Source organism: Lissotriton vulgaris, unplaced genomic scaffold (genome assembly GCF_964263255.1).
Source record: "Lissotriton vulgaris unplaced genomic scaffold, aLisVul1.2 SCAFFOLD_1535, whole genome shotgun sequence".
Taxonomy (NCBI): Eukaryota; Metazoa; Chordata; class Amphibia; order Caudata; family Salamandridae; genus Lissotriton; species Lissotriton vulgaris.
In genome coordinates, this window is record NW_028248545.1 from 236,386 (window position 1) to 262,239 (window position 25,854).

A 25,854-nucleotide genomic window follows, 5' to 3' on the forward strand; every position below is an offset into this window, starting at 1 on the left:
GATGGAACACTGCTTCAACAAGGTATTGCATGGTGTAAAGAAGCTTTATTCATGGTGGTCTGTACAAACCCTAGACACAATATATTATTTCAGTTGATTTGCTTAAGTTAGCTTACTTTCGAATCACTACTACTGATCGATAGGTGTTTACTAAAAGCACCATCTCAAACCTATTATTCATTGTGTGTCAATTCTTTTAATCCACAAACCAAGCAGATTTAAGATCGTATTGAGCTAATAGTCTTGCTTTTTACTTGCTTTTCTACTTTTAAGGCTACTGTCTACAAGTTAAAAAAGAAATTCTGCCAGTACATCAAAGAGCTCTAGAACCACTGCCCTTCTTCAGCGAGCAAAAAATCCTACAGATAAAAAAAACCTACTAAAGCTTTAAATGTTGAGGAGATTGAAAATGTCCGTCCCTTATAGCACTTAACTATAGCAAGATCATGAATCTGAGCAGAAGCTTTCTTAGTATACTTTTTGGCAATAAAAGGGATTTAAAATAAAATAAGATTGATTCTGAATTAATGAAGCAGAAAGCTTTAAATATTCTCAATATTAAAGAGGAAAAAATAAAAACAAAAAGGACACAATATACCAGGACATCCAAGCTCTACACAGCACAGGTGATAAAATGAGGTGGTTATTCTATTCACAAAGCTAATCTAAGTGATGCAGTCCAAGAAAAGAATGCCCAAATCAAGGAGAATTGGCATCTATTGCACAACGATAAAGAAGACAAGGACGTATATGACAAATGAAAAGCAGGAATGCAATTTAAGGCTTATACTTTATGCAGTAGGTCAGTCTACACTACAGAATAATTTAAGGAGCTATTCTAAACTACAATTAGTCCGGTTATTGCAATGTGATGTGTGCCCTCCTTCCATCTACCATTTTAGTCACTTAACTTACTTGCACCTCAAATTGTATCATATTCGTCATTCCAGTATAGAAAGAAAAAAGAGAAACCACCCTCCCCTCCAAAAAAAAAAAACACACAAGAGCACAACTCACATCGGCACAAAAAAAGAGGCTCTTCTACATAAAATGTAAAGGAGGCGTCTTAACATACCAAAGGTCACATTTTGATACTGCTGAATTTACCTTGTCCTGGAGGTGTGAGGGACACAGACTGTGCAATAGCCGACAAGACTGACTGCTCTGCAAGACCAATCCGGAGCTTTCCCGCCAAAGATCTAAAGACACAAAGCAAATAGTTTTGGGATAGGAGCGACCCATAGGGAGATTAACTATAAGCTTAACAAGCGAGTAAATCAATCTTAACGTCATATAAAATACAGGGCGAAGTTGTCGGAGAAAGGAGGGGGGTCAAATTGGTGTGTGATCAGGCTTTAAGATACTGACCGAACAATATAACGTGCTTCCGAGTGTCGACAGGCTACGAATATCCCCTTGATAATATCAATTTTCTTATTCATGGACTAGAAGAAAAACGGCAAGAAAATGTACTTTAATACACCACACTTCAGTTAAATATACACACACTTTTTTTTAAAACAAAGAAGATCATCTCTTTAAAGTTTGTCATATTTTGACATCTGTTTTATTGAAATTAACTTGCTGTGCAGAAGATCTAGAGGTACTTCTCATAATAAATGACTGTCCGCCCCAAATGATGGAGAGACCGCGAAAGAGGTAAAATGGGGCTGCGATTTCTAAATTGGGCAATAAATGCAATTTAACTCTGCAGTTTTGGTACAGAACACACTGTAACAAGAAGATCTCAAATGAGTCAAGCAGACACAAGTTTTCACCAAACTAACTCGAGCCCAAATCTCACCTACCTTTACTAAAAATGTTTAATTTCACAAGTGAGAGAATCAGGCAGGGAAAACAGTTACAAACATTTAAAAACCTGTTTGGCTGCCCAACGGGGAGTACCATGGTAAACGGGTACAATATAAGCTTGTGTATCCAATTAAGCGGTTGTCTTCCTGTCTGGATCAGAGTGAAGACTGGAGGTTTGATACAATAAACTCCTTATGAAGTTCTAAAGAAACCCAACAGGACTGAGAGCTTTACTCTTCGTTCTCGGAAGCTGCTACTGCTCGAATAGCCAGGTCTTGAGGAGTCTTCTGAAGGTGAGCAGGTCTTGGGTCGGCCATAGATGGGTGGGGAGGGTGTTCCAGGTCTTGGCAGCGAGGAAAGAGAAGGATCTGCCGCCGGAGGTCGTTCGTTGGATGTGTGGGACGGCAGCAAGAGCTAGGCTGGCGGAGCAGAGCTGGCGGGCGGGGGTGTAGAAGTGGAGTCTGTTGTTCAGGTAGCCTGGTCCGATGTTGACTGCTTTGTGTTCGTGGGTGAGGAGTTTGAAGGTGATCCTCTTGTTGACGGGGAGCCAGTGCAGGTATCTTAGGTGGGAGGAGATGTGGCTGCAGCGGGGGCATTTGAGGATCAGTCAGGCAGAGGCGTTCTGGATGCGTTGTAGTAGTTGCAGGTGTTTGGCCGGGATACCTGCGTAGAGTGCGTTGCCGTAGTCTAGCCTGCTGCTGACGAGGGCCTGGGTCACTGATCTTCTTGTTTCGGTCAGGATCCACTTGTAGATCCTGCGGAGCATTCGGAGGGTGTTGTAGCAGGAGGAGGATATGGCGTTGACCTGCTTTGACATGGAGAGGGAGGAGTCAAGGATGAATCCCAGGTTGCGTGCGTGGTCTGTTGGTGTCGGGGCTGCTCCCAGTGCGGTCGGCCAACAGGAGTCGTCCCAAGCAGAGGGGACGGGACCTAGGATGAGGACTACCGTCTTGTCCGAGTTCAGTTTCAGATGGCTGCTCCTCATCCACTCGGCGACTGCCTTCATGCTCTCTTGGAGGTTGGCTTTAAAGATGTACGGGTACTTGGTGAGGGAGAGGATGGGCTGGGTGTCGTCGGCGTAGGGGATGATGTTCAGGTTGTTCTGGCAGGCCACTTGTGCGAGAGGGGCCATGTAGACATTGAACGAGGTTGGTCTGAGGGATGAGCTCTGGGGTATGCTGCAGTTGATGTCGGTGGCTTCCGATCGGAAGGGTGGGAGACGGACTCTCTGGGTTCTGGCGGAGAGGAAGGACGTGGTCCAGTCCCGGGCCTTCTTCTGGATTCCGGCTTCTTGGAGACGTGTTCTTAGTGTGCGGTGGCAGACCGTGCCAAACGCGGCTGATCTGTCCAGGAGGATGAGGGCGGAGGTTTCGCTGTTGTCTAGCTGGCGCCTGATGTCTGTGACAGCGATAAGGGCAGTCTCGGTGCTATGGTTGCGTCTGAATCCAGACTGGGATGGGTCTAGGATGCTGTTGTCCTCGAGGTGGTTGATCAGCTGCATGTTGGCGATTTTCTCAATGACCTTCGCCGGGAAGGGGAGCAGTGAGATGGGCCGGAAGTTCTTGAGGGCTTTGGGGTCCGCCTTGGGCTTCTTGAGTAGGCTGTTTTCGGCGTGCTTCCAACTTTCCGGGAATGTCGCAGTGTCGAAGGAGATGATGATCTTTCGCCGCTGGGGTGCGATGGTTGCGTCAGCCTTGTTGTAGCGTTGACCTGCTTTGACATGGAGAGGGAGGAGTCAAGGATGAATCCCAGGTTGCGTGCGTGGTCTGTTGGTGTCGGGGCTGCTCCCAGTGCGGTCGGCCAACAGGAGTCGTCCCAAGCAGAGGGGACGGGACCTAGGATGAGGACTACCGTCTTGTCCGAGTTCAGTTTCAGATGGCTGCTCCTCATCCACTCGGCGACTGCCTTCATGCTCTCTTGGAGGTTGGCTTTAAAGATGTACGGGTACTTGGTGAGGGAGAGGATGGGCTGGGTGTCGTCGGCGTAGGGGATGATGTTCAGGTTGTTCTGGCAGGCCACTTGTGCGAGAGGGGCCATGTAGACATTGAACGAGGTTGGTCTGAGGGATGAGCCCTGGGGTATGCTGCAGTTGATGTCGGTGGCTTCCGATCGGAAGGGTGGGAGACGGACTCTCTGGGTTCTGGCGGAGAGGAAGGACGTGGTCCAGTCCCGGGCCTTCTTCTGGATTCCGGCTTCTTGGAGACGTGTTCTTAGTGTGCGGTGGCAGACCGTGCCAAACGCGGCTGATCTGTCCAGGAGGATGAGGGCGGAGGTTTCGCTGTTGTCTAGCTGGCGCCTGATGTCTGTGACAGCGATAAGGGCAGTCTCGGTGCTATGGTTGCGTCTGAATCCAGACTGGGATGGGTCTAGGATGCTGTTGTCCTCGAGGTGGTTGATCAGCTGCATGTTGGCGATTTTCTCGATGACCTTCGCCGGGAAGGGGAGCAGTGAGATGGGCCGGAAGTTCTTGAGGGCTTTGGGGTCCGCCTTGGGCTTCTTGAGTAGGCTGTTTTCGGCGTGCTTCCAACTTTCCGGGAATGTCGCAGTGTCGAAGGAGATGATGATCTTTCGCCGCTGGGGTGCGATGGTTGCGTCAGCCTTGTTGTAGACGTGGTGTGGGCAGGGTCTGATGGAGATCCTGAGTGGATGGAGTTCATGACCTTACGTGTCTCTTTGTTGTTGAAGTGTGTCCAGGAGGACAGCTTGTTGGTGCAGGTGGCGTTCAGTGAGTGGTTTGTTGCGGTCGGGGTGGATGAGGAGTTGAAGCGGTCGTGGATGTCTACGATCTTACAGTGGAAGAAGATGGCCAGTGAGTCGTAAAGGTCCTGTGAGGGCGGGATGTCGTTGGTGTGGTCGCTGGGGTTGGAGAGTTCCTTCACTATGTTGAAAAGTTCTTTGCTGTTGTGTACGTTGTTCTCCAGTCGGGTTTTGAAGGACAATCTCTTGGCTGTTCTGATGAGATGTTGATGTCTGCGGATGGCGTCTTTGTGGGCTGCGTGGCTGTCTGGTGTGCGGTCGTGGAGCCATTTCTTCTCCAGTTTCCTGCATGTCCGTATGGAGATCTGGAGTTCTTCGTTGAACCAGGTGGCTTTCTCGATTTGGTGGTTGGTGGAGGGTTTCTTGATCAGGGCAAGAGTGTTGGCGCAGTCGTCGAGCCACTGTCTGAAGTTTCGGGCGGCGGCGTCTGTGTCGGTGGGGTCAGTGGGAGGGTTCTGGGTGAGGGTGGAGGTTAGTTGGTCTTCGGTGACTTTGCTCCAGCAGCGTTGAGGCAGTTGTTGGGTGGGGTGGTGCGTGGTTGGTTTCTTGAATGTGAAGTGGATGCATCAGTGGAGTTCGGTGGTGTGGTGGAAGCCGGCGTGGGTGCTTTTAGAGAAGACTGGGTCGAGCGTGTGGCCGGCAGCATGGGTGGGTTCGGTGACGAGTTGTCGGAGGCCGAGGTTGGCGATCAGGGCCCTGGAGTTGGCGTCATTGTTGTTCTCAAGGTGGAAGTTCAGGGCCCAGAGGAGGATTAAGTCCGTGGAGGCGAGTGCGCATTGCTAGCGAGGTTGGCGACTGAGTCGCTGAAGGGGGCCCGGGGTCCTGGTGGTCTGTAGATGAGTGTTCCTCTGAGGGTGGTGTTGGGGTCGGTGTGGATCCGGAAGTGAAGGTATTCGGCGGAGTTGAGGGAGTCGTCTGCGAGAGTGTGGACCTGCAGGGTGGACTTGTGGACGATGGCTATTCCTCCTCCCATCCCGTTGGTGCGGTCTCTGCGGGAGATCTTGTAGCTGTGGGGGTGTAGAAGCGGAGTCTGCTGTTCAGGTAGGCAGTCCGGCGTTGTGGAGTGCTTTGTGTGCGTGGGTGAGTAGCTTGAAGATGATCCTTTTGTCGACAGGGAGCCAGTGTAGGTCTCTCAGGTGGGGGGTGATATGGCTGCAGCGGGGGACGTTGACGATCAGTCGGAGGAGTTTTGGATGCGTTGTAGTCGTCGTAGGTGTTTGGCTGGGATTCCTGCGTAGAGTGTGTTGCTGTAGTCTAGTCTGCTGCTGACGAGGGCCTGTCTCACCGTTCTTCTTGTTTCGGTCGGGATCCACTTGTAGTTCCTGCAGAGTGTGTTGTAGTAGGAGGAGAAGACGGCGTTGACCTGCTTCGACATGGAGAGGGTGGAGTCGAGGATGAATCCTAGGTTGCGTACATGGTTGGTGGGTGTTGGTGCTGTTCCCAGTGTGGTCGGCCACCAGGAGTCGTCCCAGGCAAGGGGGTGGGTGCGAGGATGAGGACCTCCGTCTTGTCAGAGTTTATTTATTTATTTTTGACATTTCTAAAGCGCGACAAATACAGGCGTCTCGGCGCTGGGAAATACACTTACTTGTGAAGCTGAGAGCTAGACAAAAGTAGTAGGGAGTTATTGGTCAAACAGCCAGGTCTTTAAAAGTTTACGGAACTGAAAAAGGGAAGGACTCAGCCTAATATTTTCGGGGAGGGTATTCCACAATTTAGGTGCTGCCACTAGAAAGCGGCGATCGCCCCAAGACACTGTTTTGGAGCGTGGAATGACTAGTTGGTTGAGGGTAGCAGAACGAAGCAATCTACTAGGTTTGTAGAGTTGAAGTTGATCTTTCAGAAAATGTGGTCCTTGATTATTGAGTGCCTTATAAACTATGCATAAGGACTTGAAATGTATTCTGTTCCGGATCGTCAGCCAATGGTATTCCTTTATGATTTTTGATATGGGCTCATATTTGGTCTTCCCAGAGAGCAGACGTACTGCAGCATTCTGTATTGATTGTAGTTTCCTTGTGACTCTGGACTGGGCATTGAGAAATAAACCATTACAGTAGTCTAGAGTTGACAAAACTAAGGAGCTGACCAATGTTTTAATGGCCGTCTCCGGAGAAAAGGGCAGATTTTTCTGATCATTTTCAATTTGTAATGGGCTGTGGTTACTGTTTTATTTGCATGGTCCATAAAATTAAGTTCTTCGTCAAAAATGACTCCTAGATTCCAGACTTTGGCTGTCGGGCTCGGGGGAGTGCCAAAGGCTTCTGGCCACCAGCAAGATGGGCTGGCTGGGAGAAGGGGTCCAAAAATAACTACCTCAGTTTTTGTCTGAGTTCAGTTTTAAACAGTTAGTAGCCATCCATTCTCCTATGTCAAGCATTCCATTTTTGAATTTCTCTGCTACTTGGTCTCCATCGCCTTTGATGGCTAATACCAACTGTGTGTCGTCAGCATAGGAGGTTAGGCTCATCCCGTGTGCTTTGATGACATTAGCAAGGTCCGACACATAGATGTTAAATAGTGTCGGACTAAGGGATGAGCCTTGGGGAACTCCACATGGTGACGAAAGTTGCGCAGATTGGAAAGGTCCTAGAGTGACCGCCTGCATTCTTCTGGCCAGAAAGGAAGCAAGTCTCTGGCGGAATGACAGATGCCGAGCCTTCCGACACGGTCGACCAAGATGGTATGGTCGACCGTGTCGAAGGCTGCGGATAGATCCAAAATTACCAGGATCGCTGTCTCACCTTGAGCCCTAATTGCCCTGACATCATCAGCGGCCTTGATCAAGGCTGTTTCAGTCCCGTGATACTTCCGAAAAACAAATTGAGTATCGTCCAGGAGGTGATGTTTTTCAATATATTCCGATAATTGGGAATTCATAGCCTTTTCAGTCACTTTAGCTACGAACGGGAGACTCGCAATAGGCCTATAGTTTTTCAGTTCGTTTTTATCAAGGGAAGGTTTTTTTTAATAGGGGTTTTAGTAAGGTGTTTTTTTAACGAGTCCGGATATATCCCTGATAGCAGAATGGAATTGCAGACTTGTGTGATTACTGGAATAATGGACTCCATTACAGGCGGGAGGGCTGAAAAGGGACAGGGGTCCAGTGCAGATCCTGTTTTAATTGTTGACACGATTGTTCTTATGTGGTCACTTGTAATTGCTTGAAAGCTGGGAAAAATATTAGCCGGAGGTGCCGTGGGGGAGGCGGCTTTCACCGGAGGTGATTTGGCAGTAAAGGCTTGATAAATATCATCAACCTTGGTGAAGAAGAAGGTGGCCAAAGCATCACACAGTGCTTGTGAGGGAGGAGGAGTGAGATCAGGGGTGTTGCCCGACAATGTTTTAGTGATTTGGTACAATTGTTTGCTTGAATTTTTGGCTTTATAGATTTGATCTGAATAAAAAGATTTTTTCGCTTTTATATTCATAGCTTTATAAAGCGCCAATGAATCTTTATAGCAAGTTTTGCTAGCTGCGTCATAATTTTTCCTCCGAAGCCTTTCCTTGTTCCTATTAGTTTGTTTTTGTAGCCCTAGCTCCTCAGTATACCATGGGGCGGTAGGTTTGGCTCTATTTCTAGATAGTAACTTGGTGGGAACTAAGTGATTCGTTGCCTGGCCCAACCAGGTCTGAAATTGTTGTAATGCCACATTGGGATCGGTGGACACATTTGGGCGGGTATGGTCCAGATTTATTTTGAGGTCAGCCTGATTTATGTTTTTCCAGTCTTTGAAAGATTTTTGAGATGTTAGAGCAAATTTTTTATTAGGGAGGGTCTTGATGGTGATTTTAGTGAGTATGGCGTGGTGGTCGGTCCACGGCATGGGCAAAATGTCTGTTATTTGTAGACCTTCAACGTTGGAAAATATGGCATCTAAAGTGTGGCCCGCCGAGTGAGTGGGAGAAGTGACTAGTTGTTTTAGCCCCAGTGTTTCCATATCAGATATTAGAGTGGACGTGTCAGTTTGATTGCCTTGTTCTAAGTGAAAATTCAAGTCGCCTAGGACCTTGAACGAACTTTCGGTGGCTACTGATTCCATTATGGTATTGATATTGGCAAGGAAACCAGTCTTCGTTCCAGGGGGGCGGTATAACAATATTCCTTTAAAATTGAAAAGGGCGGATAACTTGATGCCAAACTGCATGGATTCACAGAAGGTGGATGGAATAGGGGTCGTTCTAACTGTAAACCGTTCTCTGGCTATAATAGCCATTCCACCTCCTTTTTTCCTGACTCTGTCCTGGAGATAAGCTTTGTATCCATTAGGCACGGCAATTGCCAGATCTGGCTCAGATGAATCGTCTGTCCACGTTTCTGTGACAAAAAGAATGTCTAATTTAAAGTCGATAATCAAATCTGCTATCTCAGCTTCAGCTTAGCTTCAGACGGCTGTGCCTCATCCAGTCGGCAACTGCCTTCATTCCCTTGTGGAGGTTGGTGTTGGCGGTGTGTGGGTCCTTGGTGAGGAAGAGGATGAGCTGGGTGTTGTCGGCGTAGGAGATGATGTTGAGGTTGTGGTGGCGGGTCACTTGTGCGAGGGGGGCCATGTAGAAGTTGAACAGCGTCGACCTGAGCCCTGGGGGACGCCGCAGATGTCGGTGGCTTCGGATCGGAAGGGTGGGAGGCGGACTCTCTGGGTTCTGCCTGAGAGGAAGGACGTGGTCCAGTCAAGAGCCTTCTCTTGGATTCCGGCTTCTAGGAGGCGTGTCTTTAGAGTGCGATGGCAGACAGTGTCGGAGGCGGTTGACTGGTCAAGGAGGATGAGGGCTGATGTTTCACTGTTGTCTAGTTGGCGCCTGATGTAGTCTGTGGCGGCGAGGAGGGCGGTCTCGGTGCTGTGGTTGAGTCTGAATCCGGACTGGGACGGGTCCAAAAGGGTTGTGGTCTTCCAGGTGGCGGGCCAATTGCATGTTGACGATTTTCTCGATGACCTTTGCCGGGAACGGGAGCAGGGAGATGGACCGGATGTTCTGGAGGTCCTTGGGGTCCGCTTTAGGCTTCTTGAGGAGGGCGTTGATTTCGGAGTACTTCCAGCTTTCCGGGAATGTCGCTATTTTGAAGGAGATGTTGATGACCTTCCGTAGTTTGGGTGCGATGGCTTTGTCTGCTTTGTTGAATACGTGGTGTGGGCACGGGTCTGACGGAGATCCTGAGTGGATGGAGTTCATGACCTTGCGTGTCTCGTCATCGTTAGACCAGGAGGTCAGGCGGTTGGCGCTGGTGGTGTTCACAGGGGAGGTGGAGTCTGGCGTAGTCGGGTTGGTCGTGGTGTTGAAACTGTCGTGGATGTCAGCGATCTTGCGGTGGAAAAAGATGACTAGTGAGTCGCACAGTTCTTGTGAGGGCAGGATGGCGTTGGTGCTGGTGTTGGAAAGTTCCTTTACGATGCTGAAGAGCTCTTTGCTGTTGTTTGCGTTGTTGTCCAAGCGGTCTTTGAAGGAGGATCTCTTGGCTAATCTGAGGAGTTGGTGATGTCTGCGGGTGGCGTCCTTGTGGGCTGAGTGGCTGTCCGGTGTGCGTTCGTGGAGCCATATCTTCTCCAGTTTCCGGCATGCGCGTTTGGAGGTCTGGAGCTCGTTGGTGAACCATGTGGCTCTCTTGCTGGCGTGGCTATTGTAGGGTTTCTTGAGCGGGGTGAGGGTGTTGGCGCAGTCGTTGATGACTGTCTGAGGTTGCAGGCTGCGGCGTCTGGGTTGGTGGGGTCGGTGGGTGGGCTTTGGGTGAGGGTGGTCTTCGGTGACTTTAGTCCAGCAGCGGCGAGGCAGCTGTTGGGTGCAGTGGTGCGTGGTTGGTTTCTTGAAGGTGAAATGGATGCAGCGTGGTCCAGTGGAGTTTGGTGGTGTGGTCGAAGGGGACAGAAGAGAGCCTATGGAGAAGACTGGGTCCAGCGTGTGGCCGGCGGTGTGGGTGGGTGGGTGCGATGACGAGTTGTCTGAGGCCGAGGTTGGTGAGGTTGTCGATCAGGGTGGCGGAGTTGGCGTCGTTCTCGGGGTGGAAGTTCAGGTCCCCGAGGAGGATGTAGTCCGTGGAGGTGAGTGCGTGGGTGCTGGCGAGGTCTGCAATGGATTCGCTGAACTGAGCCGGGGTCCGGGGGGTCTGTAGATGAGTGTTCCTTTGAGGGTGGTGTTGGGATCGCTGTGGATCCGGAAGTGCAGGTGTTCGGCGGTGTTGAGGGGGTCGTCCGCGTGGGTGGAGACCTTGAGTGTGGACTTTTGGAAGATGGTTATTCCTCCTCAGACTCCGTTGGCGTGATCCCTACGGGTGACCTTGTAGCCGTCCAGGATGGCTATGGCGATGTCGGGCGTAGAGGAGTCGTTCCACCAGGTCTCGGTCAGGAAGGCCACGTCTGGGGCGGCGGTGTCGATCAGATCCCAGAGCTCGAAGTCATGTTTGCGTGCGGAGCGGGTGTTGAGGAGTATTCAGCGGAGGTGGTTGGGTCCAGTATTTGGAGGTTTGGTGGTTCTGTCGCAGGTGAAGCTGCAGGTGCGGCAGGAGAAGGGTCCGTGGGTCAGTTTCGGGGCAGGCTGGAAGCAGGTGTGGTTTCAGTTGGTGTTGAGTGTGAGGAGGGTGGTGGCGTCGTATCGGAGTCTGGTGGCATGGCATTCGCGGGGTCCAGGGGTTCTGGCGCGGGGCGCGGTCCAGGCGCAGACGGGCTTGCCTCTGGCGCTCCAGCGACGCACGTCGGCCGCCATTTAGGTCGAGGAGGGAGGGAGGACCAGCTTGGAGGCAGGAGCGGGCGGCAAATGGGAGATCGAGGGGGCGGGGCTGCAGGGGAGCAGCGGCGGAAACAGGACGGCTGGGATACAGAAGAGAAAAGGGGGTTGGGGAGAGAGCAGAACGGTAATGAGGGCACGACAATTAAACAAAACACGAAGGGGCAAAGCGGTACAGAAGCACAGTACACTTACAGCAGTGAAGTACAGTTATGGCAACTAAAAACAGTTATAGCTCAAACCAGGTGGCAGGGGCACAGGGGACAGCAGCTGCGTGGCAGAATCGGCAGCACGGAGGAGTGCACAGAAACACTGGTGGTGCTGTGTGGTGTGGGAGCGACCTGGCCTGCAAGCAGGGTCCAGGGTCACTCACTGCAGCGCAGCTGAAGCCATTTAGGTAGAGGGTGGGAGGAGCAGCTGAGAGGCGGGAGCGGGCGGCCTGCCCTGGAGTTTCAGATTCCCCTCTGAGAGAGTCCACAGTGTTAAGGGAGTCCCACATAGCGGAGGTTGTTAGAAACGGTTCCTTTTATTGCTGGGAATCCAGCAACTCACTCCTTGTTAGGCGCTCTCTGAAACATTTTGATGTTCTCCTCTAGGCTGTTACCTTAAGCCTCTGATGTACTTTGGCGCCCAAGCTAACCTTCGGCCGATGACCGGTGGAGTGGTCCTTCGCAGCTACTGAGGAGGCTGGCCGTTACCTACCCATCTGTTCATAAGAGACAGTATCTTTTCTCATTGCTTCTTTGTGTTTCCTACCTCTTCCCTCTCCTCTTTCACTCTTTTCCCTCTTCTTCTACTCTCTTCTACTCTTTTCCCCGAACCTCCTTCCCATGTCTGCTTTGTTTCCCCTTACCTGAGCCATGCAGTTGTTACTCGTTTCTCCAGTAATTATTTACCTGAAATGTTTTAACTATGTAGCCATGTTTTGAAATCTATGGTACCTCTTCTTGTAAAGCACTCTGATACCTCCGGGTTCAGCCAGCACTATATAAAACTTTTTAAATAAAATAAAACAAATCTGTATTTATGCTGGTATTTCTGTTAATGATCTACCTCGTTTTACTTATCACTGTCTTTTACATTTGTATGACTGTAGGCAAGTTCCCGCCAGCAATCTCTTTTAATCTCTTGCAGTAGCTTTAGTTGAATACATTACTTTCAATTACATCTTTTAAGGCAGATTTATCTACCATATTTTGAATTCTGGATTTTGACCAGTTACCGCCTTAAAGCACTTCCCAATGACTTAACATACAGCACGTGTCATGTTTTGCACTCGATCAGCACTTTTTTCAGCCATTCCCATTAAGGTTGAAAATTCGACTAATTAACTTGTTTTTACATATGGTGCATGAGAGCTTGGAATACAATTTATACCGAGTGAATGTTTTAGGCCACTCGGCCAAACTGTTTTTATCATAATGCATATGCTTTAATTGTGATAATGAGAGGAATATTTGTGAAAATTATGTACTCATTAATTTATGTATTCTGTTATTGCTGCATCAACATTTATGTGAGCAAGATGTTTTCTATGTTTATTTAAATAAGAGGTGCGGCTTTCTCTGTATATGCACTATTTAAGACACGCCTCTATGTTGGCACGTCATGTGATGAAGACCAGGGAGACCCGGTCGAAACGAGTCATGCTGAGGAGGTCGTGGTGAAATAAATAGCAGTTATTTTCACGAGCCGTTGGTGGTCTGTACCGGTTTTGTTCATCCGGCCCTAAGGGGAAAACGGACTTTGGCAGCAGGATCTATTTTCATATATACACACACATATATATATATATCACCTCCACATTGGTTCCACACTCGGGATTTGTGCAGCGCTCCTGCATGTGCGTTGTCCTGTGGCTGAACCAACGCCGCTCAATATCTCCACAACTTTTCCCACCAGGGAAAAAACGGGTCGCACAGCCAGTTGGAGTTTTACAGCAATCTCCTTTTATTATTTAAATTACACAGGGCAAATAGCGCATTTGATCTATGCGTTTCGGTGTGTCGCCACCTTGCTCACGATCACCGGGTTTGCCCCACCCATGTTATTTTAAAGGTTCTTTTTTTTTCATCATTTCCTGTCACATGTCACCAAGGATTATGGTCCTTGTAGTTTTGATTGTTGTTTTAACAAAAGTCAAGCATGTTAGTGCACCAAACAATGTTATATCATAAGATTATTTCAATGATGCTTTCTCTTTGTTTGTCTAGTCTCTCATTGCCTTCCAATAGGCTTACATATTTATAATTGTTATGCCTTCAAATAGGCTCACTTATCCCATGTCTTTTAGTCTCAATGTTCATTATAAGTTCCTTTTTACACTGTTTTCAGTTTTTATAGGTGCACATATAACTCCTCTGATTGATTTAATCCATTCGGATGCAGGGTCCTCAGGTTGATGATGAATCTCGATTCTGCTTGCCTTAATTTTCTTTCTCGATCACCTCCCCGCTCTCCCTTAGGGATTGTTTGTATGCCATAGAATATCATTTTTTGCCAGTCTCCCTGGTGAAATTGTTCCATATGTTTCGCTATGGCATTAGAGCGGTCCTTGTGGATTGTTGCCCGCATATGTTGCAATATTCGATTCTTTAGTTCCACGGTTGTGCTTCCCACATATTGCATTGGGCACGGACACTCCACTACATAGACAGTGAATGGAGTTTTACATGTGATACGCTGTCTGATCTGCCATTTCTTCTTATTTGCCAAGGTTATTTCTTTTGTTGGTTTAGCTATTTGGCACATTTTGCAACCGTGACATTTCACGAACCCTTTAGTCTTGAGCCAATCATCTTGTCTTTTCTTCTGAAAATGACTATGAATCAAATGGTCCTTCAAATTTCTAGCACGTCTATATGTTATAGTTGGATGGTTTCCCACAATTTCCTTCACTGTATTATCCAACTGTAACAGTTTCCAATTTCTTCTTAGGATTTTGCCTATTTTTTCACTCTCTTGAGAGAAATCCATAAATCAAACAAATTTTGCCTTTTTCTGTATCATCTTCTGTTTTTTTTCTTTTTAAACATTCCTCTCGTGTCTTTGTCCTCGTTCTTGTTAAGCTCTTTCTTACAATTTTTTCTGGGTATTTTCTTTTTATGAATCTCTCCATGGTGTTTTTGCTGTTTTTTTTCCCACTGGTCTTGTTCACTGCATATCCGACGGACTCTCAAAAATTCCCCATACGGTATGCTGTTCAGTAATGTTTTTTGGTGGAAGCTAGTGGCTTCAAGAGTAGCATTGGTGGATGTAGACTTTCTGTGGAGAGTTGTATGGATATGCTGATCCTTAATATAGATTTTAGTGTCCAGGAAAATAATTCTTTCTTTACTCATATTGTAAGTACATTTCAAATTTGTAACACTGTTGTTTATTATTTGGAAATAATCCTGGAATTCTGCTTCAGTACCATCCCAAATTATCAGTAAATCGTCGATAAACCTCTTCCAGCTCACGATTTTATTGACTGATGTTTCATATGTCGAGTCCCATGCTATTTCTTGCTCCCACCATCCCATTGTGAGACAAGCGTAGGAGGGACTAAAAAAAAAATCCCATTGCTGTCCCGTTCCGTTGTTTAAAGATTTCTCCTCCAAATGTGAAAATGTTTTCTTCCAAACAAATCGTGATCATTTCAGTGGCATCTTGTTATGGCTACTGAATTCCAGATTTCTCTCCTTTAGGAAAAAATTGCATGCTTTTGTTCCCATCTCATTGTCGATGTTAGTATATAACCCGATTACATCCATTGAAATCAGGTGATAAGATTCTTGCCAAGGTGTATCCAGTAGGGTTCGCAACAAGTCACTCGTGTCCTGGATATATGAATTTAAGTTTGCAACAAATGGTCTTAAGAAGTGATCTATATATTCAGCCATCGGTTCCAACAAAAATCCTTTTGCGGATATTATTGGTCTTCCCGGGGTTTTTTTTTATCCTTATGTATCTTAGGCAAGAAGTAAATAGTTGCCATTATAGGGTGTGTTACAGTGGGAAATTTCCTCTCCGTTTCATCAATGAGTCCTTTTGCTGTCCATACACTCAATTTGTCATCGATTTTGTTCTTTGTTCCCATCACTGGATTCTGTTTCAGTTTTTCATAAAACCCGGGAAACAAAGTGGATTTATTTCAGGAAGCTGTAATCCAGGATCTTTACAAACTTAAATGGAATTATGGCCAGGACAACCTAACAAAGGAAGAACGGTTGGCATTAAAAAAATCTGTCGGAAGAGGACAAGATAGAAATAAAAGTCGCCGACAAGGGCGAAAACGTGATAATCATGGATCGAAGCGCATACATGATAGAAGCTCATCGGCAACTAAGGGATAACAAGCATTATGAAAAACTGAAACAGAATCCAGTGATGGAAACAAAGAACAAAATCGATGACAAATTGAGTGTATGGACAGCAAAAGGACTCATTGATGAAACAAATTTCTCACTGTAACACACCCTATAATGGCAACTATTTACTTCTTGCCTAAGATACATAAGGATAAAAAAAAACCCGGGAAGACCAATAATATCCAAAAAAAGGATCTTTGTTGGAACCGTTGGCTGAATATATATAGCACTTCTTAAGACCATTTGTTGCAAACTTAAATTCATATATCCAGGACACGAGTGACTTGTTGCGAACCCTACTGGATACACCTTGGCAAGTATCTTATCACCTGATTTCAATGGATGTAATCGGGTTATATACTAACATCGACAATGAGATGGGAACAAAAGCATGCAATTTTTTCCTAAAGGAGAGAAATCTGGAATTCAGTAGCCATAACAAGATGCTACTGGAAATGATCACGATTTGTTTGGAAGAAAACATTTTCACATTTGGAGGAGAAATCTTTAAACAACGGAACGGGACAGCAATGGGATTTTCTTTTAGTCCCTCCTACGCTTGTCTCACAATGGGATGGTGGGAGCAAGAAATAGCATGGGACTCGACATAGGAAACATCAGTCAATAAAATCGTGAGCTGGAAGAGGTTTATCGACGATTTACTGATAATTTGGGATGGTACTGAAGCAGAATTCCAGGATTATTTCCAAATAATAAACAACAGTGTTACAAATTTGAAATGTACTTACAATATGAGTAAAGAAAGAATTATTTTCCTGGACACTGAAATCTATATTAAGGATCAGCATATCCATACAACTCTCCACAGAAAGTCTACATCCACCAATGCTACTCTTGAAGCCACTAGCTTCCACCAAAAAACATTACTGAACAGCATACCGTACGGGGAATTTTTGAGAGTCCGTCGGATATGCAGTGAACAAGACCAGTGGGAAAAAAACAGCAAAAACACCATGGAGAGATTCATAAAAAGAAAATACCCAGAAAAAATTGTAAGAAAGAGCTTAACAAGAACGAGGACAAAGACACGAGAGGAATGTTTAAAAAGAAAAAAACCAGAAGATGATACAGAAAAAGGCAAAATTCGTTTGATTATGGATTTCTCTCAAGAGAGTGAAAAAATATGCAAAATCCTAAGAAGAAATTGGAAATTGTTACAGTTGGATAATACAGTGAAGGAAATTGTGGGAAACCATCCAACTATAACATATAGACGTGCTAGAAATTTGAAGGACCATTTGATTCATAGTCATTTTCAGAAGAAAAGACAAGATGATTGGCTCAAGACTAAAGGGTTCGTGAAATGTCACGGTTGCAAAATTGTGCCAAATATCTAAACCAACAAAAGAAATAACCTTGGCAAATAAGAAGAAATGGCAGATCAGACAGTGTATCACATGTAAAACTCCATTCACTGTCTATGTAGTGGAGCGTCCGTGCCCAATGCAATATGTGGGAAGCACAACTGTAGAACTAAAGAATCGAATATTGCAACATATGCGGGCAACAATCCACAAGGACCGCTCTAATGCCATAGCGAAACATATGGAACAATTTCACTAGGGAGACTGGCAAAAAATGAAATTCTATGGCATACAAACAATCCCTAAGGGAGAGCGGGGAGGTGATCGAGAAAGAAAATTAAGGCAAGCAGAATCGAGATTCATCATCAACCTGAGGACCCTGCATCCGAATGGATTAAATCAATCAGAGGAGTTATATGTGCACCTATAAAAACTGAGAACAGTGTAAAAAGGAACTTATAATGAACATTGAACATTGAGACTAAAAGACATGGGATAAGTGAGCCTATTTGAAGGCATAACAATTATAAACATGTAAGCCTATTGGAAGGCAATGGGAGACTAGACAAAGGGAAAGCATCATTGAAACAATCTTATGATATAACATTGTTTGGTGCACCAACATGCTTGACTTTTGTTAAAACAACAATCAAAACTACAAGGACCATAATCCTTGGTGACATGTGACAGGATATGATCAAAAAAAAAAAAGAACCTTTAAAATAACATGGGTGGGGCAAACCCGGTGATCGTGAGCAAGGTGGCGACACACCGAAACGCGTAGATCAAAAGCGCTATTTGCCCTGTGTAATTTAAATAATAAAAGGAGATTGCTGTAAAACTCCAACTGGCTGTGCGACCCGTTATTTCCCTGGTGGGAAAAGTTGTGGAGATATATATATATATACATATACACATACATACATATATATATACACATACATACATATATATATATATATATACACATACATACATATATATATATATATATACACATACATACATATATATATATACACATACATACATATATACATACATACATACATACACAAACACATCCACCCCCACACAGGTGGTCGATACTATCTACTTCGTTAGGTCAGAGTTTCCATAGGAAGAAAACTTTGTTTCGCTGATAACTTTGGGACCACTTCACTAATTTCCACTAAACTTTATCTGGGTGGTTGGTCCAGCGGGATTCCTGTGGTACCATGAGTTACAAAAATGTGGGTTTCTGATTTGCCAAGAGAGTTTTTTTTCCCCAGACTGCCCTTTTGTTCCCCTGGGAATGGATGATCTGATTTGCTGGAAGCAACTTGAAGAAAAATGTTGCAGGTCCAAATACAGGATACAGGAACTCTGGAGGGGCTGGGAGCAGAACCTGGCCAGAGGCCAGGTCCTGCAGCCAACCACATGCCGTGCACTAGTGGGGGGTTGGACACCCACATGGTGGGGGTGCTGGGTCTGTCTGCAGGTCAGGCCCTGTGACCAGCCTGCAGCCCGGCATAGCAAAGACTATGAGCAGGGTGGTGAGGGTGGGGGGAGCGGAGGAGGGAGATATGAAATGGGTCAATCCATCGCTATGCATAGCCAAAAGCTGTTCTCAGCCGGTAAGTTGGATGAATAATATAATCAAAAATCACCAGAAATTAGCAAAAAAGACAGAAATTCCCTGAGCCAACTATAACTTGCACCTCACCATGCACTGTTTATGACCCCACATATTATTTCACTTATGACATGTTAAATGACATCATGGATGACGTCATACAATCATTGTGACACTGTCCTATTGGGTTTGGGGACTTGAGGTAATTCAGCATGCTACATCTGTGGATAATTTTCCATTCCTCTTAATGGGGTTTCCCACTTAAAGACTTAACATGAAAACCTGAGTGCACTACAAAAGCTTATGAATCACTTTGGTGAGTTCTGTCACTCGCGAGGATTCGAAAGCAACACAGCTAAGACAAAACTGATTTATTTCAAACCACATTAACCATTCAAAGGAAGATTGGCTCATGATGGCGTGCCACAGGAGAGAGTGGGCTCCTCTGTGTACTTAGGGGTTACTCTTGCCGACTCCAGGTCCTGAAAATGCCATGTCAGCAAGGTGATCATACAGCATCAACAAAAAGTGGGGGCTATTTCCAAAGAGCATAGGGTTTCTTCCAGCAAACCTAAAGCCCCAGTCTCCTGATCTATGAATCGAGGGCACTGGGGTCTGCTTTATACAGTGCTGAACTGTGGGGCTTTGTAAACATGGATGAGCTCATTAGACCAGAGAATATGTTTTGAGAAACATTGTCCACCTTCCACCGAGCACCCTCTTATGCCCCAGACATTGGACATGGGCATAAAAAGGATGGCGAGCACGTGCAGAGCACGTCCATTGTTGTTTTGGAGGCATCTCTGGTCTACGCCCGAGTTAGCTCACTGCTGCCCTGTAGCATGTATTAAAATCTGTCAGCTCCCGTCAAATGAAGTGGCTTGATAATATCCGAAGGTCACTTCGTTCTTTTGGACTGAATGACCTGTGAGAAGACCTGCTGGAAGCCCTATATATTCTCAGGTCAGACAGCCGGCCTTTATATGCATGCACCGAGCTAAGTTTTTGAGGGCAATGTGGTCGACCTGCAGGTGGGCTTTTTCTTCATGCAGATGAACAATTGCTTTTGAATTATTTTTATTCCTCAATGTAATAAACATTTCACACCCTCTGAGGATTTTTATATATGGCAAATATTTTTATGGTAATTTCACAAAATGATAATTCTGATTTTTCTGAATTATGCCATGTTTGTATGTGCTTTTATAGCTTTTTGATATCCGAAATAAAGTTTCATTGAATTAACTTTAAATGACTTGCAATTTTACTTCGAGAGGTTGAAACGTATATATTTACCACTGAAAAGATACTTTCTGTGAGGTCCAATGATCAAATCATTACAGGTAAGTTAAATAAGCTCTACACATTCCTGAGACTGGCACAGTGGTATACAAGCTTACAGCCATACTTAAAACACAAGCGTGAAAAACAATATTTAAGTAGGGCAACCCCTACATTCTAGATTATTCTAAAATACATCAATATTGCAGCTACAGTTTTAGCTACCTCTCAGATTATATTGAATAGGCGTTGTTTCCAAGTCACAATTTACTCAATCAGATTTCAACAACCTACATCAGGTGTGCGCAGGCCTTTACCTTATTCAACCTAATGGGAGCACTTTTAGTACAAACTTTAATGGTTTGTAAATGGTGCACCATATTAAGTTCAACATGCACAATTGCCTACAAGAATTACCCTATTTTCATGCTAAGCATTCACATGTGTAGTCAGTAACTCTATGATATAAATTGTGCTATCACTCAGGTCGTGCGGGATATCATATGAATTAGGTCATAAGAAGAACCTGGGAGGGGTGCGGGTAAAAGTATGCATACCGAAGTAGAACCTGTAATTTGTAAACTAAACATTATGCTTTTTTATTTTTAAAATAAACATGAAGTCCATCTATAACAGCAGACACAACAAGCTTCACAAGCCAAGAAGAATGAACAATCACCTCTCAGAAGAAGAGACAAACAGCTAATATACTATCAGGGTGCACAGAAAACTTCCCTTGACACTACATCTATCATCCCAATCGCCAAGACATCCATCTACAAAAAAAAAATACAGAGATACAACCCTCTACAAGTCAACCAAGTCAACCACAACAAGCAGATCCAGATTGTAACAAACTCAAGGTCCACCACAGTAACACTCAAAACAGTAACTAACCTGTAATGTATGCGCCACAATTGCAGATCAGCTGCTAAACATGCAAATTATATAGCAGATGTCCTCTTAGAGCAGGGATACTCAAAGTATGGCCCAGGTGCTGCATGCGGCCTTCCTGATCTTTAATTGCTGCCACCTGGTGAACAGCAGCACGGGGCTGCTTTCACTTAACAGAGCAGGAACAGTCAGAAAGCTGTGAAACAGGTATTCTTTATTTACACTGTAGGAAGCTGGCTCTGTATATACTATACCAAAGTGAGGTATACTGTGCACAGAGTCCAGTAGATTCCCAAAGGTAGGCAGAGGTAAAGTTAGATAGCACCTCACTCTCTATTTGTGGTAGTGTGGTCGAGCAGTAAGGACAGTGTTCAGCATTTATTGTACACACCCAGTCAACAAATGAATTAACACACGCAAAGACTGAACTTCAGACCAATTGTTTTTGTATCAAAAATATTTTTAGGCATTTTATTTCCTAGAACCAAGCAAGCCTGACACAGGTAGGTGATAAGTACTTTGCAATAATTATGCAGATTGTAACAGTTTGGATTGCTATTGAAAATGTACTTGGATTTGATTACAGTAGTGTTACTGATAATGCAATGCTTTTCAGAATACAGTACATATATTTTGAATGGGATTTTCAGTAAGATTACAGGTAAATTACTTTTGGATTACTTTTCTTACTCAGAGTAGTATACCTGGATAATAATCTGGGCCAATACCTGTAATCAGGTAAGCAAAACCGTTTTGGTAACAGTACAATTTAAAAGAATTTCTTTAGGTTTTCAAACTCCACACTTAGAAACTTTTCACAGAAAAACTGCCAATGTTATCCTATGGAGGAAAGGAATACGCTACTTACCGGTATGCATCTGTTCTTGGCATGTAGGGCTGCTGACATTCATATCTTGTGCATAGATCGCCGCCTAGTGTTGGGTCCGGATGTTTGCACCTTGTTGTCCTGGAAGAGTCTTCAAAGTATCACAAGATAGGTGACTCCCCCCCTGGACTACAGTGCGCATGGGCATCTTCTCCATCGTCAGATTGTTTTTCGCCATTGTGGCAAAGATGGAGTATAGAAAAGTAAGAGATGATCATGTAAGTGTATGTTAAGAAATAACTCTGCAGCTGCAACAGGCACCGGGAGGAGGGTGGGCGATATGAATGTCAGCAGCCCTACATGCCAAGAACAGATGAATACTGGTAGGTAGCATATTCCGTTCAAAGCATGTGGGCTGCTGAATTCATATCTTGTGCATAGACTGTATAGCAGTATCTCCTCTTGCGGTGGCCACCTGTACCAGCTGCAGCAGTTTGAAAGAAAGTTTTGAGGACAGCCTGGCCTACAGCAGCTAGCTGCTTTGCTTGCATGTCTACACAGTAGTGTTTGGTGAAAGTATGTATGGTAGACCATGTAGCTGCCTTACAAATATATTCTAGAGGAATATTCCGCAGGAAAGCCATGGATGCACCCATTTTACGCGTTAAGTGTGCTTTTGGGGAAACTGTTAAAGTGCATTTAGCTTTTTGATAGCATATTTGAATGCATTTAACTTTCCATCTGGCCATTCCTGATTTTGAGATGGGATTTCCCTTATGTTGTGGGGAAAAAGCTACGAATAGTTGCTTTGTTTTCCTAAATGATTTAGTCTTGTCAACATAATATAGCAGAGCTCTTCTCACATCTAATGTGTGTAGTGCTCTTTCAGCCACTGTCTGCGGGTTTTGGAAGAAAACTGGCAATTCTATTGACTGATTGATATGGAACATGGATATCACTTTTGGCATGAATTTAGGGTTGGCACGAAGCACTACCTTATTGTTGTGTATTTGCATGAAAGGTTCCTGAATGGTTAGAGCTTGCAATTCGCTCACTCTCCTGAGGGAGGTAATTGCAATTAAGAATGCCACTTTCCATGTTAAGAATTGTAATTCGCATGAATGGAGTGGTTCAAAAGGGGGTCCCAAAAGTCTGGTGAGTACTACGTTTAGGTTCCAGACTGGTGAAGGTGGATGTTTTGGCTGGATTATTCTTTTAAGTCCTTCCATAAAGGATTTGATAGGTGTTACTCTGAAGAGAGACATGTGTTGGCTGTTATGGAGGTATGCTGCTATAGCAGCTAGATGTAATCTTATGGAAGAGTATGCTAGATTGAATCTTTGAAGATGCAAGAGGTAGCAGATAATGTTTTGGATAGAAGCATCTAATGGATTGATTTGGTTATTATTGCAATAAATCACAAATCTTTTCCATTTAGCTGCATAGCATGCTCTAGTAGTTGGGCGCCTTGCCTCCTTGATAATATTCATGCAATCAGGAGGCAAGTTGAGGTATCCGAACTCTAAGACTTCAGGAGCCAGATCGCTAGGTTCATCCGATTAGGATCTGGATGCCTGATTTCTCCATGGTTCTGAGTTAAAAGACGAGACGAGAGGCGCAGTCTTTGATGGGGAACTACTGAAAGTTCCAGGAACGTTGTGTACCATGGCTGTCGTGCCCATGTGGGAGCGACCAGGATCATTGTGAGTGACTGTTGACGTAGTTTGTGTGCCACTAGCGGAATCAGTGGGGCTGGTGGAAAAGCGTACGCAAATCTGCCTGACCAGTTCATCCATATCGTATTGCCCTGTGACAACAGATGTGGGAACCTGGCAGCAAAGTACTGGCATTTTGAGTTTTCTTTTGTGGCCAACAGATCTATCTCTGGATGCCCCCATTCTTGGAAGAATGGTTGGAGAACTTGAGGGTGAATCTCCCATTCGTGTAGCTGTTGGCTGCGTCTGCTTAGCAGATCTGCTATTTGATTGTCTTTCCCATGCAGGTGTTGTGGTAGGAGAAAAATGTTTTTGGGAATTGCCCATCTCCATATGCTCTGTGCTAGGTGAGACAGCTGTGGAGAATGTGTCCCTCCTGGTTTCTGGATGTAATACATGGCTGTCATGTTGTCTGTCCGGATCAACACAGCCTTGTTGTACAAGTATTTTGGAGTGGTTTTAGTACCAGAAACACTGCTAGCAACTCTAAGTGGTTGATATGCAGTGTTTTCTGTTTGATTGTCCAGAGCCCTTGGACTGTGTATTGAAGTAGGTGGGCTCCCCAACCTGTCAGTGATGCGTCCGCTGTTAGTACTACTTGTGGGACTGGCTCTTGGAACAGTCGCCCCTTGGAAAGGTTTTGTGGGTTCTATCACTGCGGAGAGCTGTAAGCACGACTGTCTACCAACATTAGGTCTTTTAGTTGTCCTTGAGCTTGGTTCCACTGCCGTGCTAGGCATTCTTGCAAAGGACGCATTTGAAGTCTGCATGAGGGACAATGAATATGCAGGAGGCCATCATGCCTATGAGCTGCATGAACACTCGAGCCGGCAGAGAGTTTTGTGGCTGAAACTTTTGAATGAGAGTTTGCATGTTGTCTATCCTGGCTGGATTTGGATATGCTTTTGCTACTGAGGTATTTAATGTTGCTCCCAGATATTGCTGTATGTGGGAGGGCTGTAGGTGTGATTTTGGGTAATTTATGGAGAAACCCAGACTTTGCAGCAGCTGGAGTGTTTGAGACATATGGCTTGCACACTGCGCGTAGGAGTTGGCTTTTATGAGCCAATCGTCTAGGTATGGAAACACATGTATGTGTTGCCTTCTGAGGTGTGCTGCCACAACCGCTAGACATTTTGTGAACACTCTTGGGGCTGTAGTTACCCCAAAGGAGAGAACTTTGAATTGATAATGTGGACCTATTGTGAACCGGAGGTATTTTCTGTGAGCTGGATGTATAGGTATGTGAAAATATGCATCTTTGAGGTCTAATGTAGCAAGAAAGTCGTCTTGCTGGAGTAACAGGAATACCTGTTGTAGAGTAATCATATGGAAATGCTTTGAGAGTATGTATTGATTCAACGGTCTGAGGTCTAGTATGGGTCTGAGGGACCCATCCTTCTTGTGAATTAAGAAGTATAGAGAGTATACTCCTGTTCCTTGGTGTTGAAGAGGAACTAGCTCTATGGCTCCTTTTTGTAGCATGGACGTGACCTCTTGTTGTAGCAGCGTGATGTGTTCTTTGGACATAGGACGGTGTTTGGGTGGTATGTTGGGTGGAGTAGAAGTGAGTTCCAGGCAGTAACCATACTGGATAATTTGTCTCACCCACCTGTTTGTGGTGATGGCGTTCCAGACTGGTAGGAATTGTTCTATTCTGCCTCCGACCGGTATTAGGTGGTCTGGAGGGAGTGTGATGAAGTCACGGTTTGTTGGCAGTGGAGGCTCTGGTGTTATTGCCTCCACGTCTACTGCCTTTGTTATAGTTGCCCCTATAACCTCCTCTGTTGGAGCCTTTATGAAAGGAGCTCTGTGTGTTACTTTTGAATGTAGAGGAAGTTTGTGATGTGTTGCCTCTTCCTGAGCCCCTGTAGGAGGAGCGACAAAAGGAACTTCTATGTTGTTGAAACTGAAGTGCGCCCATTGACTTAGCAGTTTCAGTATCTTTTTTCATTTTGTCCAAAATGGTATCTACTGCAGGGCCAAACAGGAAATCCTGGTTAACTGGTTGGTTGAGGATGGTGGATTGCACCTCGTTCTTAAAACCAGAGATGCGTAGCCACGCTTGCTTGCGTAGTAATACGCTAGTATTAATAGACCTGGCTGATGTATCAGCTGCGTCAAGGAAGCATTAGTTATAAATTTGTCTTCCTGTATGAGGTCATTAGCTTGAGCTTTAAAGGGTTCTGGCAGGTGTTGCAGTGAACCTTCAAGTTGGTCATAATGTGCTCTATTGTAGCGTGCTAGCAGAGCTTGTGTGTTTGCAATTCTCCAGGAATTTGCGGCCTGTGAAGCTACTCTTTTGCCTGAGGCTTCTAAAATCTTAGACTCCTTGTCAGGAGGGGGAGCATCTCCTGTTTGTGAATTAGCTCTCTTTCGAGCGTTTGCTACTACCAGTGAGTCTAAAAGAAACTGGGATTAATATAAATCTGGTCTGTAGGGGCAGACTTCTATTTTTTCTCAATCCTGGGATTGAGTACACGCGCTCTGGCTGGGTCTTTGAATATGTCTGGCGCATGTTTAAGTACCCCATTTAGCATAGGAAGTGTTTTTACACTTT

General features: G+C 45.3%; 1 protein-coding gene across 2 annotated transcripts in view; it reads right to left on the minus strand.

The window, feature by feature from the left end:
• Nucleotides 1-25,854, minus strand: part of LIG1 (DNA ligase 1) — a 397,262-nt gene that overhangs the window by 143,760 nt on the left and 227,648 nt on the right. For both annotated transcript variants that reach the window (XM_086950012.1, XM_086950011.1), the window contains exons 13-14: nucleotides 1,369-1,445; nucleotides 1,108-1,199 (exon numbers count right to left, since the gene is read on the minus strand). In XM_086950012.1, coding sequence (XP_086806138.1) covers nucleotides 1,108-1,199; nucleotides 1,369-1,445 — 169 coding nt within the window. The remainder of the gene's footprint in view (nucleotides 1-1,107; nucleotides 1,200-1,368; nucleotides 1,446-25,854) is intronic.